This window comes from Engystomops pustulosus, chromosome 6 (assembly GCF_040894005.1).
Source record: "Engystomops pustulosus chromosome 6, aEngPut4.maternal, whole genome shotgun sequence".
In the NCBI taxonomy this organism is placed as follows: Eukaryota; Metazoa; Chordata; class Amphibia; order Anura; family Leptodactylidae; genus Engystomops; species Engystomops pustulosus.
The window spans coordinates 40,491,091-40,506,123 of record NC_092416.1 but is presented as its reverse complement, the minus strand read 5'-3'; the positions used below and the strand labels follow the sequence as shown (position 1 = coordinate 40,506,123).

General features: G+C 45.3%; 1 protein-coding gene across 4 annotated transcripts; it reads left to right on the top strand.

The window, feature by feature from the left end:
• The first annotated feature begins 5,061 nt into the window (after positions 1–5,061).
• LOC140134969 (indolethylamine N-methyltransferase-like) lies at positions 5,062–14,699 on the top strand. 4 transcript variants are annotated; one of them, XM_072155828.1, is made up of 5 exons: positions 5,062–5,198; positions 11,415–11,608; positions 11,969–12,176; positions 13,925–14,319; positions 14,511–14,697. In XM_072155828.1, exons 2-5 carry the CDS (start codon positions 11,458–11,460, stop codon positions 14,657–14,659), a joined length of 903 nt encoding a protein of 300 aa, XP_072011929.1. In that variant the 5' UTR covers positions 5,062–5,198; positions 11,415–11,457; the 3' UTR covers positions 14,660–14,697. The 4 variants fall into 4 exon arrangements, with proteins under 4 accessions (XP_072011929.1, XP_072011932.1, XP_072011930.1 ...); XM_072155829.1 differs by having other exon boundaries at positions 5,078–5,199; positions 11,402–11,608; positions 14,511–14,699; XM_072155831.1 differs by lacking the exon at positions 14,511–14,697 and having other exon boundaries at positions 13,925–14,376.
• Positions 14,700–15,033: the final 334 nt, after the last annotated feature.

Below are 15,033 nucleotides of genomic sequence, written 5' to 3'. Positions count from 1 at the left end.
CCGCTGTGTTTTGCGCTTAGTGACGCACATATCCATTGCAAAGACCGAAGTGGGAAAATTTAGTAGGGGTTGGATTTCAATTAGGCACAGTCTGCCATTTGTCCTTTTTTATTTTACGTTTATTTTGTTTAATAACTCAGCGTCATCTCATCTGGCATAGTAGTGTGCTTTCATACTTGGCTAGAAAATAGCCATAGGAGAATCCAAACGGCTTACTTACGCCTACAGTAGCGTTATATATTTGATTTCTGGTTGATCTGCTGGTGGCTGTACTTGCTGCAGTGCATCTACTAGCCAATTGTGAGCAATTTGTAGTGAGACTTGCGACCGCTGTGTTTTGCGCTTAGTGACGCACATATCCATTGCAAAGACCGAAGTGGGAAAATTTAGTAGGGGTTGGATTTCAATTAGGCACAGTCTGCCATTTGTCCTTTTTTATTTTACGTTTATTTTGTTTAATAACTCAGTGTCATCTCATCTGGCATAGTAGTGTGCTTTCATACTTGGCTAGAAAATAGCCATAGCAATAGGATAGCATCGTTTGGTTTTAAAAACTCAAAAACACAAAAAAAAAAAAAAACACAAAAAAAGTTAAAAAAAAAATAAAGCTATAACTCTCATTTTAAAAATGTTTAACCCGAGGGCTAGGGGTAGAGGACGAGGGCGGGGACGTGGGCGTCCAACTACTGCAGGGGTCAGAGGCCGTGGTCCTGGCCGGGGTGAGACACCACCTGCTTATGAGGGAGCAGGGGAACGCCGCAGAGCTACACTCCCTAGGTTCATGTCTGAAGTTACTGGGACTCGTGGTAGAGCACTGTTGAGGCCAGAACAGTGCGAACAGGTGATGTCGTGGATTGCTGACAATGCTTCGAGCAATTTGTCCACCAGTCAGTCTTCCACGCAGTCCACCCATGTCACCGAAATCGCCACTCCTCCAGCTCCTGCACCTCAGCCTCCTCCCCCCCAGTCTGCCCCCTCCCAGGAAAATTTGGCATTTGAACCGGCATACTCTGAGGAACTGTTTTCTGGACCCTTCCCACAGTCACAAACCACTTGTCCGGTTGCTGCTGAGCAATTTTCCGATGCCCAGGTTTTCCACCAGTCACAGTCTGTGGGTGATGATGACCTTCTTGACGTAGTGGAAGTGTGTAAAGAGGTGTCCGACGATGAGGAGACACGGTTGTCAGACAGTGGGGAAGTTGTTGTCAGGGCAGGAATTCCGAGGGGGGAGCAGACTGAGGGATCGGAGGATGATGAGGTGACAGACCCAAGCTGGGTTGAGAGGCCGGGTGAACACAGTGCTTCTGAGACGGAGGAGAGTCCTCGACCAGAACAGGTTGGAAGAGGCAGTGGTGGGGCCAGACGGAGAGGCAGGGCCAGAGCTGGTGCATCAGCGCCAAATGTGTCAACTAGTGAAGCTCCCGTGGCGAGGGCTCTTGCGGCGAGGGTCTTCAGAAGTCTGGAGGTTCTTTAAGGAAACACCGGATGACCGACGGACTGTGGTGTGCAACATTTGCCAAACCAGGCTCAGCAGGGGTTCCACCACTACTAGCTTAACTACCACCAGTATGCGCAGGCATATGAATGCTAAACACCCCACTCAGTGGCAACAAGCCCGTTCACCTCCGGCCGTGCACACCACTGCTCCTTCCCCTGTGTCAGCTGATAGTCAGCCCCCTGCCCAGGACCCTGCCACAAAAACCCCATCGTCGCCTCCACGATCCTCCACAGCATCCACCAGCGTTCAGCTCTCCATACCCCAGACGCTGGAGCGGAAACGCAAATATAGTGCAACCCACCCGCACGCCCAAGCCCTTAATGTGCACATCTCCAGATTGCTTAGCCTGGAGATGCTGCCCTATAGGCTAGTAGAGACCGAGGCCTTTCGCAACCTCATGGCGGCGGCTACCCCTCGGTATTCGGTCCCCAGCCGCCACTACTTTTCCCGATGTGCCGTCCCAGCCCTGCACCAGCACGTGTCAGACAACATCATCCGTGCCCTGACCAACGCCGTTTCTGACAAGGTCCACCTGACCACGGACACGTGGACGAGTGCTGCCGGGCAGGGCCACTATATATCGCTGACGGCACATTGGGTTAACTTGGTGGAGGCTGGGAGCGAGTCTGACCCTGCGGCTGGTCATATACTGCCGACGCCGAAGATTGCGGGGCCTACCTCGGTCCAGGTGTTTCAGGCCTACTATGCCTCCTCCTCCTCCCACCCCTCCTCCACCTCCTCCTCCGAACTACCATCCGTGGGCACGGCGCCATCAGTCGGTAGCTCTAGGCACAGCAGCAGTGCCGTCGCTAAGCGACAGCAGGCGGTGCTCAAACTGCTGAGCCTAGGCGATAAAAGGCACACCGCCCAAGAGCTATTACAGGGCATTCCACATCAAACTTGTTAACTTTGTCGCCACCCTGCTGTGTAATCCACAAAATATACTTGCAAACTTTTATCATTTACCGATATTATTTCAGCGCTTCTTGCGCATCTGTTTACATTCCCCTCACCCGGCATATCCTAAACTTATAAGAACGCTACTACACTTGATCTTATACAAAAGGTTCTTAGAAGTGCTGTTTGGGGAGTAGCCTAGAGACAGGGGCTTGGATTGGCGAAAGCTCGCCTGGCAGCGGAGCGCCAGCTCCATGCCAAGATCCAACTAACATAGTTTTAACTGCAGCACCTTTAATCTACTACTAGTTCACTGCCTCCATACATGGTCCCCTTATCAAACGAGCTGTGTCAGGCAGAATTTTTGGTTGTTTTCATGGCTTCCATGTTAACTTTGTCGCCACCCTGCTGTGTAATCCACAAAATATACTGGCAAACTTTTATCATGTACCGATATTATTTGAGCGCTTCTTGCTCACCTCCTTTGGTTCCTCTCTGCCACCCATTGGTTTGAAGCCTGAGTCCATTTAGGGTATGTCGCCATGCCACTCTCTAGCCTGCTGCCGCTGCCTCTGCATGCCTTCCCCTATAGTGTCAGGGTCAATTATTGCATGTTTTAGATGCTATCTAGCTTCATTCTGTCACTCTGTCATGGCCATGCTGTTGCCCATAATTTTGGCATAATGGTGCGATTATGCAGCCTCAGAGGCATCCATGCATGCTGCCCCTGCTGTTTCCTGTCCATTTCCGTGGTGTTTCCATCCTTTTCTGAGGTTCCCAGGTGTTTGGCCATGCTTCCCTGTGCAGAGCCTTGGTCCCCTTGAAAAATGCTCGAGTCTCCCATTGACTTCAATGGGGTTCGTTATTCGAGACGAGCACTCGAGCATCGGGAAAAGTTCGTCTCGAATAACGAGTACCCGAGCATTTTAGTGCTCGCTCATCTCTACTTATTGCCTACACGTTGCAAAATGATTTTGTTTCGACAATCCCGCTTCATGTGAGTGCGGGACCTACTGGCTCAAACCAAGAACTTTTGAATTAAGTGGGCATGCTGAGTGCAATATACACTCACCGGCCACTTTATTAGGTATACCTGTCCAACTGCTCGTTAACACTTAATTTCTAATCAGCCAATCACATGGCGGCAACTCAGTGCATTTAGGCATGTAGACATGGTCAAGACAATCTCCTGCAGTTCAAACCGAGCATCAGTATGGGGAAGAAAGGTGATTTGAGTGCCTTTGAACGTGGCATGGTTGTTGGTGCCAGAAGGGCTGGTTTGAGTATTTCAGAAACTGCTGATCTACTGGGATTTTCACGCACAACCATCTCTAGGGTTTACAGAGAATGGTCCAAAAAAGAAAAAACATCCAGTGAGCGGCACTTCTGTGGGCGGAAATGCCTTGTTGATGCCAGAGGTCAGAGGAGAATGGGCAGACTGGTTCGAGCTGATAGAAAGGCAAGAGTGACTCAAATCGCCACCCGTTACAACCAAGGTAGGCTGAAGAGCATCTCTGAACGCACAGTACGTCGAACTTTAAGGCAGATGGGCTACAGCAGCAGAAGACCACACCGGGTGCCACTCCTTTCAGCTAAGAACAGGAAACTGAGGCTATAATTTGCACAAGCTCATCAAAATTGGACAGTAGAAGATTGGAAAAACGTTGCCTGGTCTGATGAGTCTCGATTTCTGCTGCAACATTCGGATGGTAGGGTCAGAATTTGGCGTCAACAACATGAAAGCATGGATCCATCCTGCCTTGTATCAACGGTTCAGGCTGGTGGTGGTGGTGTCATGGTGTGGGGAATATTTTCTTGGCACTCTTTGGGCCCCTTGGTACCAATTGAGCATCGTTGCAACGCCACAGCCTACCTGAGTATTGTTGCTGACCATGTCCATCCCCTTATGACCACAATGTACCCAACATCTGATGGCTACTTTCAGCAGGATAATGCGCCATGTCATAAAGCTGGAATCATCTCAGACTGGTTTCTTGAACATGACAATGAGTTCACTGTACTCAAATGGCCTCCACAGTCTCCAGATCTCAATCCAATAGAGCATCTTTGGGATGTGGTGGAACGGGAGATTCGCATCATGGATGTGCAGCTGACAAATCTGCGGCAACTGTGTGATGCCATCATGTCAATATGGACCAAAATCTCTGAGGAATGCTTCCAGCACCTTGTTGAATCTATGCCACGAAGACTTGAGGCAGTTCTGAAGGCAAAACGGGGTCCAACCCGTTACTAGCATGGTGTACCTAATAAAGTAGCCGGTGAGTGTATAAGTCCTATGTCCGGTAGATCTCGTAGAAATAAGAATTGAGTTTGTCGTAACAAGATTAGATAAGATAAAACCTTATTGATCCCTGAGGGAAATTTTGTTGGTCTACTGCCAACCTAAATGTAATTATTTGAGGTCACCCAGTGGATACGTTCCAGCATTTTGTCACAACGTATTAAATACATTTCTTAAAAAATTTGAAAATCAAATCTGAATGAGAGGTTTACACATGTCTAAGCACTTTTTGTTTAAAATTCAAATATGTTTATTTCGGTACCCTTGACATATGCTGACTAAGCACAATTTGGTAATCAAAGTTAGATTGATTTTAATATTTCATCACTGGTTGTGACTCATAGGACAACAAAGAAGATTTCCAGGTATTTAAGGGTGGAACTGGCAAAGGTCTACAGGCTCATCTCAACAGGTCTTTAGAGATCATTCTGCTGTTCCAGAATTACTGGGTTACAGGAGGGCTCCTTCAAGACAGCTAAGTCACTATCCACTACTTTTCTTGTATGTTTCTTTACTTTATGCTACTTTGCCTATAAGTATATGCATTATATTAAACTCCAATTGCTTAGAGTTTGACTGGCTGTTAAAGAGAGTCTACTACTACTACCACCACTATTAGTATTACTACTACCAAGCCTAATAATCTGTTGGCAGCATGTTGTAGGGATGCTTTAAGGTACTTTTTTTATTATTGTACATTTAATCCGCATGCTAATAAGACAGCTGGTGTAGCCAGAGTGTGTCCTTAGCACCTGAAGCACTGGTATTCCTGGCTATACCAATATATCAATACACAGATACGTAGAAGATTAGCGAGCTGTATGGTGCAACACTGGAAGAAGTGGGAACAGCAGTACTCTAGGTGATGAGGACATGTCCTGAGCGTGCCAAGTGTCTTATTAGCATACAGATTAAATTGGGGTTATGTTGGAACTGGCATTATGGAAAGAAATAATAAAGTTAAATTGAAAGTCACAGAACATTTCTCCACAACAATTTATGATTTATTTTGCACATCGTAAAATATGTGGGGATTTGGTTACATAAGCACTAGAGATGAGCAAACACACTGATTCGAGCTTGATGCTCGTTCGAGCACTAGCGTACTCGTAACTGCTCGTTGCTCGGACGAATACTTCGCCAGCTCGAGAAAATGGCATCTCCTGCTGTTTTGATTTTTGGCGGCCAGAAACAGAGCCAATCACAAGCCAGGAGAGTCTGCACTCCACCCAGCATGACGTGGTACCCTTACACGTCGATAGCAGTGGTTGGCTGGCCTGATAAGGTGACCCTGGAATAGACTAGCCCCTGCCCGCGCTGCTCGCATCATACTGTCTGTCTGTCTGGATGCCGTTAGGGAGAGAGCTGCTGCTGCAGGGATACCGTTAGGGTGTTATATTAGCTTACTGTTAGGCAGGAGTGAGTCTACAAGAACCCAACAGCCCTTCTTAGGGCTACAATAACGTTATATATTTACTTTTTTTTGGTTTGCTTGTGGCTGGGTTTGCTGGTACTAGTAGTGCAGCTAGTACCATATTGTGAGGAATTTGCAGGGAGACTTGGGAACGTTCTATTTAGCTCTTAGTAACACACATATCCATCTCAAACACCTAAGTGGGACAATTTATTAGGGGTTTCATTGAATTAGGCACAGTCTGACGAATTTTTTTTTTTTTTTTCAAAACTTAAAGTGACTTAAAATCCAGTTGTGTGCTGTCATTGTAGGCTAGAAACTAGCCATACGAGAACCCAACAGACCTTCTTAGGACTACAATAGCGCTATATATTTTATTTTGGTTGATTTGCTTGTGGCTGGCCTTGCTGGCACTAGTAGTGCAGCTAGTACCATATTGTGAAAAATTTGCAGGGAGACTTGCGAACGTTCACACACATCCATCTCAAACACCTAAGTGGGACAATTTATTAGGGGTTTGATTGAATTAGGTACAGTCTGCTTTTTCTTTTCTTTTTTTTTTTTTCAAAACTAAAAGTCATCAGGCACAGCACAAAATGCTGTTGTGTGCTGTGAGTGTAGGTTAGAAACTAGCCATAGCAATAGGATAGCATCTTTTTGTTAAAAAAACAAAAACACAAAAAAACACCAAAAAAATTTACACAGTTTACACTTTAATATTGAAAATGTTGAACCCGAGGGCTAGGGATAGAGGACGAGGGCGTGGCCGTCCAACTACTGCAAGGGTCAGAGGCCGTGGTCCTGGGTGAGTTGAGACACCGCCTGCTGATGAGGGGGCAGGGGAACGCTGCAGAGCTACACTCCCTAGGTTCATGTCTCAAGTTACTGGGACTCGTGGTAGAGCACTGTTGAGGCCAGAACAGTGCGAACAGGTGATGTCTTGGATTGCGGACAATAATTCTAGCCATTTGTCCACCAGTCAGTCTTCCACGCAGTCCACCCATGTCACCGAAATCATCACTCCTCCAGCTCCTGCACCTCAGCCTCCTTACCCCCAGTCTGCCCCCTCCCAGGAAAATTTGGCATTTGAACCGGCATACTCTGAGGAACTGTTTTCTGGACCCTTCCCAGAGTCACAAACCACTTGTCCAGTTGCTGCTGAGCTCTTTTCCGATGCCCAGGTTTTCCACCGGTCGCAGTCTGTGGGTGATGATGACATTGTTGACGTAGTGGAAGAAGTGTGTAAAGAGGTGTCGGACAATGAGGAGACACGGTTGTCAGACAGTGGTGAAGTTGTTGTCAGGGCAGGAAGTCCGAGGGGGGAGCAGACTGAGGGATCGGAGGATGATGAGGTGAAAGACCCAAGCTGGGTTGATTGGCTGGGTAAACACAGTGCTTCTGAGACGGAGGCGAGTCCTCGAACAGGTTGGAAGAGGCAGTGGTGGGGCCAGACAGAGAGGCAGGGCCAGAGCTGGTGAATCAGCGCCAAATATTTCACGTAGTGAAGCTCCCGTGGCGAGGGCTAGATTTTCGGAAGTCTGGAGGTTCTTTAAAGAAACACCGGATGACCGACGGACTGTGGTGTGCAACCTGTGCCACACCAGGATCAGCAGGGGTTCCACGACTACCAGCTTAAGCACCACCAGTATGTGCAGGCATATGAATGCTAAACACCCCACTCAATGGAACCAATGCCGTTCACCTCCGGCCGGGCACACCACTGCTCCCACTGCTCCCACTGCTCCCAAGGGGAAGTACAGTGCAACCCACCCACACGCCCAAGACCTCAATGTCCACATCTCCAAACTACTTAGCCTGCAGATGCTGCCCTATAGGCTGGTAGAGACCGAGGCCTTTCGCAACCTCATGGCGGCGGCCACCCCTCGGTATTCGGTCCCCAGCCGCCACTACTTTTCCCGATGTGCTGTCCCAGCCCTGCACCAGCACGTGACAACATCATCCGTGCCCTGACCAACGCTGTTTCTGACAAGGTCCACCTGACCACAGACACGTGGACGAGTGCTGCCGGGCAGGGCCACTATATGTCGCTGACGGCACATTGGGTTAACTTGGTGGAGGCTGGGACCTAGTCTGACCCTGGGGCTGGTCATATACTGCCAACGCCGGGGATTGCGGGGCCTAACTCGGTCCAGGTCTCTCAGGCCTACTATGCCTCCTCCTCCTCCCACCCCTCCTCCACCTCCTCCTTCGTATAACTATCCGTGGGCATGGCGCCATCAGTCGGTAGCTCTAGGCACAGCAGCAGTGCCGTCGCTAAGCGACAGCAGGCAGTGCTCAGACTGCTGAGCCCAGGCGATAAAAGGCACACCGCCCAAGAGCTATTACAGGGCATCATGGTGCAGACTGATCTGTAGCTGGCACCGCTAAACCTGAAGCCAGGCATGTTTGTGTGTGACAACGGCCGTAACCTGGTGGCGGCTCTGCAACTCGGCAGTCTGACACATGTGCCATGCCTGGCCCATATGTTAAATCTCATAGTTCAGCGGTTCCTCAAGACATACCCCAATCTGTCTGATTTACTCACGAAGGTGCGCCTCATCTATGCGCATTTCAGGAAGTCCAGCACAGATGCTGCCACTCTCAGGGCAGCGCAGCGGCGCCTCCAACTGCCCGCTCACCGACTGTTGTGTGACGTGCTCATGAGGTGGAATTCAACATTAACCATGTTATCCAGAGTTTACCAGCAGCGCAGAGCGATTGTAGACTGCCAGATGTCAACTTCCACCAGAACTGGTAGTCAGGTCAGTCAGCTTCCTCAAGTCTACAATGAGGAGTGGACGTGGATGTCTGATATCTGTCAGGTGCTGAGTAACTTTGAGGAGTCAACACAGATGGTCAGTGGCGAAGCCGCCATCATCAGCCTCACCATCCCGCTGCTTGGCCTGTTGAAAAGCTCTCTGGTCAGCGTGAAGTCAGAAGCTTTGCGCTCGTCACAAGAGACGGGGGAAGAAGATTCCCTTGTTGATAGCCAAAGCACCCTCAGGTCTGTTATTCAGCGCATATCGGAGGAGGTGGAGGACGATGAGGAGAAAGAGGAGGAGAATGTTGGCAAGACAGAAGAGGGGAGCATCACTCAGTCCTTCACTGTTCAGCGTGTATGAGCAGACGAAGAGGAGTTGGAGGAGTTGGAGGAGGAGGAAATGGACAGTCAGGCCAGTGAGGGGAGTGAATTCTTGTGAGTTGGGACTCTGGCGCATATGGAAGATTTCATGCTAGGCTGCCTATCCCGTGACCCTCGCGTTCAAAGAATTTATTCCAGCACCGATTACTGGGTATTCACTCTCCTGGACCCACGGTACAAGCAAAATCTTTCCACTCTCATCCCTGGAGAGGAAAGGAGTGTGAGAATGCATGAATACCAGCAGGCCCTGGTGCACAAGCTGAAACAGTATTTCCCTTCTGACAGCGCTAGCGGTAGAGGGCGTACTTCTGCGGGACAAGTAGCGAGGGAGAGTAGGCGAGCAGGCAGCTTGTCCTGCACTGGCAGGGGTACGCTTTGCAAGGCCTTTGCCAGTTTTATGTCACCCCAGGCACTGTCACCTGTCCCCAGTCTCGGCAGAGTAGGGCTGATCTTTACAGAAAGATTGTAAGGGAGTACATAGCTGACCATACCATCGTCCTAAATGATCACACAGCTCCCTACAACTTCTGGGTTTCAAAGCTGGACATGTGGCACAAACTGGCGCTGTACGCCTTGGGGGTTCTTGCCTGCCCTGCCGCAAGCGTGTTGTCTGAGCGGGTTTTCAGTGCAGCTGGTGGCATCATCACTGATAAGCGTACATGCCTGTCGACTGACAGTGCTGACAGGCTGACGCTTATCAAGATGAATAAAGCCTGGATTTCTCAGGATTTCCATTCTCCACCAGGTGAAAGAAGCTCAACGTGAATAATGCATGCACTCCTTCTCCTCATTTTCCTCCTTCTCCTCCTCTTTGTACACTAAAGCAGAGGAAACTGGTTATTTTTTGCCAGGGCCAACTGGCTCTAGCTATAGCACTCTATGTATTTAATTTTTCTGGCGGGCCACCTATTCGGTCCTCTGTTTTAAACAATTTTTGGGAGTGCCACATACAGGCACTCAATCTAATTAGTTTTTCTGGAGGACCACCTACCTGCTCCTCTGGTTTGAAAACTTTTTTGGACTGCCACATACAGGCACTATCCAAATTTAATTGTCTCCATAGCAGCCTCCACACATTGTCTTTTTAGCTGCCTCCACACATTGTCTCCATTGCTACCTCTACACATCATCTCCATAGCTGCCTCCCAAAGTCGTCCATATAGCTGACATCGTCCCCTTAGCAAACGAGCTGTGTCAGGCAGAATTTTTTTCATGGCTTCCACATCAAACTTGTTAACTTTGATAACTGTGTTATCCACAAAATATACTGGCAAACTTTTATCATTTACCGATATTATTTCAGCGCTTCTTCATTTTTCGGGTGTTTCACCAGATACGTTATGGAACTTGGTCACTATGTCGCCACCATGCTGTGTTATCAACTAAATATACCATCAACCTTTTGTTCACATAGGAAATAATTTCAGCGCTTCTTGCTCACCTCCTGTGGTTCCTCTCTGCCACCCATTGGTTTGAAGCCTGAGTCCATTTGGGGGAAGTTTCCATGACACTCTCTAGCCTGCCACTGCTGCCGCTGACTCTGCTTGCCATGTTCTATCGTGTCAGGGTCAATTATTGGAAGTTTTAGATGTTATCTAGCCTCATTCGGTCACTCTGTCATCGCCATGCTGTTGCCCATAATTTTGGCATAATGGTGCAATTAAGCAGCCTCAGAGGACATCCATGCATGCTGCCCCTGCTGTTTCCTGTCCATTTCCGTGGTGTTTCCATCATTTTCTGAGGTTTCCAGGTGTTTGACCAAGCTTCCCTGTGCAGACCCTTGGTCCCCTTGAAAAATGCTCGAGTCTCCCATTGACTTCAATGTGGTTCGTTATTCGAGACGAGCACTCGAGCATCGGGAAAAGTTTGTCTCAAATAACGAGTACCCGAGCATTTTAATGCTTGCTCATCTCTAATAAGCACCAATCTAAATGTTATCACTTAAACCACATTTAATTGGACAACTTAGATTTAGATTATTAATAGAATAGATATATAAACTGTTTAAAACAACAACCAGCCTCTCTAGTTTATGCAACAAAATATACAGGTGAAAAAAAATCCTTGGTAAAACCAAATAAAAGAGAAAACACTTTGATTAATTTACAGTTTATTTGTCTGTGTTAATGCCATTATTTTACTATCCGGACTAATTTTGAAGAATCTATAAAGGAGTCCAAGAACAGTCCTGAGGACAGAACATAATGGCTGCCCCTTCTACCTCTCAACAAAACTACATAAATGAATTTAACTCTAAAGACTACTTAAATACATCGTATCGGGCAAATGGAGGTCTACTTTTAGGGGAGTGGACAGGTTTTGTGTTGCCAAATCTACATGAAACTTTCACAAAAGGTAAGATTCAGTAATTCCAATGATTAAATAATTGAATGTAACATTTATAGGACAGCTATTATTCAGAGGCTCTGTTTACTCTGAAATAGAAAAGGTGAGAGAAGAGGACATGGCAGAGATACACATTATGGGGCAAATCTGCACCTGCTCATATAGCGCACAACTTACTTTGAGAGTTCAAAATGTATTTAAATTAACAAGCCATTCCTCCCCAAATCACTAACGTGATGACCCCATTCACCATGGGTTTATTTGATTCTCCTCCACCTCTAAAATAATTATAGGGTGCTAAAGTTGGTGGAATTTTCATAAAAAATTTGCAGCAAACTGATAATTACATATTGTTTTACATCTTTAAAGGTGGAGTAAAGGGAGATACACTGCTTGATTTTGGCACAGGAGCCTCCATTTATCAGCTCCTTTCTGCTTGTGAAGTGTTTGATAAAATCATTGTCTCGGATCTACTGGAGCAAAACCGGGCTGAATTCCAAAAATGGCTGAAAAAGGATCCAGATGCTTTTGACTGGACTCACATTATCGAACATGTATGTGAGCTGGAAGGAAACAGGTATTTAATCATTTTGCAAGTTAAAACATAAGGCCTTATGTACAGGGATATTGTAATCTGCAAGATTAGTGATAATACATTGTAGAGAATCCAAAACGCTGTACTATAAAGTCAAAATGGGATGAGATTCCTGTAATGAAATGGAGAAGATCGGGCAACTATTCTTGTTGTCCTTTGCAGGCATGATTTATCTGGAAACTAGACATGATAAATAAAATAACATGTGAACTCAGAATTCCATAATTAGGAAGAGGGTCTGTAATGATAAATTTAAAAAAGTAAAACTCAAAAATTATAAAAATGCAGCACCTTATCTGTGAAAAGAGCTACATCAACGGTCCCGTATGGATCCAAATATCACCCGAAGAGTTAAAAGTATACTATATTGTGTGACCGGAGCTCTATACATTCTTAGACCTTCATCCTTAATTCAGATTCATGTGAGTTCTTAGGATCCCTCAGTACATTTACAGACAAATCCGATCAAAAACGCTTCAGATGAGAATAAGACACCATAAGACACTGCTATAGTGTTCTTCTAGTCCTCAAAATTCTCCTGGTGGTAAATTCCGCTATGCAGAGAAAATATACAAGGACATAGTGTAAACAATTCCAAAGAATTAAGTATTTTAATATCAAATCTACTCATAAAATCAAGTAAGAATGCGCATATAATTTCCTCAAGGACGTCAAGTCACTGCCCGACCCTGGGTTTCACCTTGCAGCTTCTTCCGAGGCATGACCGGCGTCAGTCCTCACTTTCCAATTATACATACATTGTTGAGATTAATTTCAATTCATTTAATACAGATATGCAAACCATAATACATCATATATACAAACAATCAAAAAAATTATTAAAAGTTATAAAAAATCCCTATTTCGATACACTTTTCATACTAAGTTTGTATGGGGTTTTTTTCTTCCTCTACAGCACCTGGAAGCGTGCAGCTAGATGACTAACTGAACTCTCAGTTGTTGTAGTGGAAGAAGAAAAACCCCATACAAACTTAGTATGAAAAGTGTATCAAAATAGAGATTTTTAATAATTTTTTTGATTGTTTGTATTTATCATGTATTATGGTTTGCATATCTGTATTATATGAATTGTCAAAAGAGAAATTAATCTCAACAATGTATGTATAATTTGAAAGTGAGGACTGACGCCGGTCATGCCCCGGAAGAAGCTGCAAGGTGAAACCCAGGGTCGGGCAGTGACTTGGCGTCCTCGATGAAATTATATACGCATTCTTACTTAATTTTATGTGTGTATATTTGATATTAAAATACTTAACACTTTGGAAATGTCTACACTATGTCCTTGTATATTTTCTCTGCATAGCGGAATTTACAACCAGGAGAATTTTGAGGACTAGGAGGACATAATAGCAGTTCCGTGTCTGAATGGTGTCTTATTCTCATCTGAAGCGTTTTGTTCGGATTGGTCTGTAAATGTACTAAGGGATCCTATGTGTGGAATAAGAACTCACATGAATCTGAAATAAGGATGAAGGACTAAGAACGTATAGAGCTCCGGTCACACAATATAGTATATCTGTAATGATAAGTTACATAACAAGGGTAGCCACTTTCTACCAAATTATTTTCCTATAGTCTGCCATACTTTTAACCTGCAACTAGGCGAACTACTGGGAACCAATGTCCTACCTGGGCATTCACATAATTAATGTTTTAGGCAGAAGCTTCAGTTCCAATGTCAAATTGTTTTAATTTTTGTATTTCATAAGGGAGAATTGTGAACAAAAGGCTGAGAAGCTCCGCAGTAAGGTGAAAGAAATCCTAAAATGTGATGCTCTGAAGAAAAACCCATTTGATCCCATCATTGTGTCACCAGTTGACTGTCTCCTGTGTTGTCTCTGTCTTGAATGTCCATGTAAGGAAATAAAATCCTACTGTAATGTTCTAAAAAATTTCCAGGAGTTGATAAAACCTGGAGGACACCTATTGATTTCAGGTACACTGAATGGTACATTTTATCATGCTGGTAACAAACGTTTTAATATAATGACCTCAAGAAAGGAGGATCTGGAGATGGCCTTCAAAGATGCCGGTTATGAAATTGTGAAAGTTGTGTATGCTCCGCGTATTGATAAGTCAAGGATGGATATTGCTGATTTTGATGGTAAATATTTTATTCATGCCCAGAAACTAAAGTAAAAGGCAAATTCTTCAACAATAAGTTTCTTGTTAATACTGGTGTGTAATGTATTATAATAGTAAATAAGTCATTAGGGGTCAGGTTATGTTTAAACTGCATCAAGTCACTGGGGCATCTGTTACATCATCATCATTATCTACTCTCTCCTCTGCTAGGACTTCATCTTTTCTCCCTGCTCCTCCCCCCTCCCTCAAGCGGCCGGTTAGCTGACCTTATGCTACAAGCAAATCTCTGTCATCTCACAGCAGCGGGAGGAAAAGAGAGAGGAAGATCCAGCTGTTTGTTGGGGGGGGGGGTTGATTAGTATGTCAGGGAATACAAGGTCACATTTATTAACCTTTAAAAGAGAGTAGAATTTTTAATTTTAATTCTAAATATAGATTGTCAATTAGTTTTAAAATGGTTATAGGAACCTGTCATTAGGTGAAAATGTGTGTCCTGATGACAGGTTCACTTTAAAAACCTAAAATACATATTAGAAACATTAGAAATCCATTAGGAACCAAGGAAAATGAATGCTCCATTTGACAATTAAAGCGGAATAAAGTGAAAATAAGAATCTTTGTTGCTTACTCGGGTGGAAAGATATCATAAAATAATCATTTCATGGTTTACAGGACATTTTACAACATATAAATTTATGATTCTAGCAGTTACGGTATAGTTTGGCAATCCATC

Bases quoted from the DNA above. Each gene is read 5' to 3' on its own strand.
- LOC140134969 (XM_072155829.1), top strand. From the start codon at position 11,458: ATGGCTGCCCCTTCTACCTCTCAACAAAACTACATAAATGAATTTAAC. The intron at 11,609-11,968 runs GTAAGATTCAGT...ACATCTTTAAAG, and splicing joins ACATGAAACTTTCACAAAAG to GTGGAGTAAAGGGAGATACA. The intron at 14,320-14,510 runs GTAAATATTTTA...CTCCTCTGCTAG, and splicing joins GGATATTGCTGATTTTGATG to GACTTCATCTTTTCTCCCTG.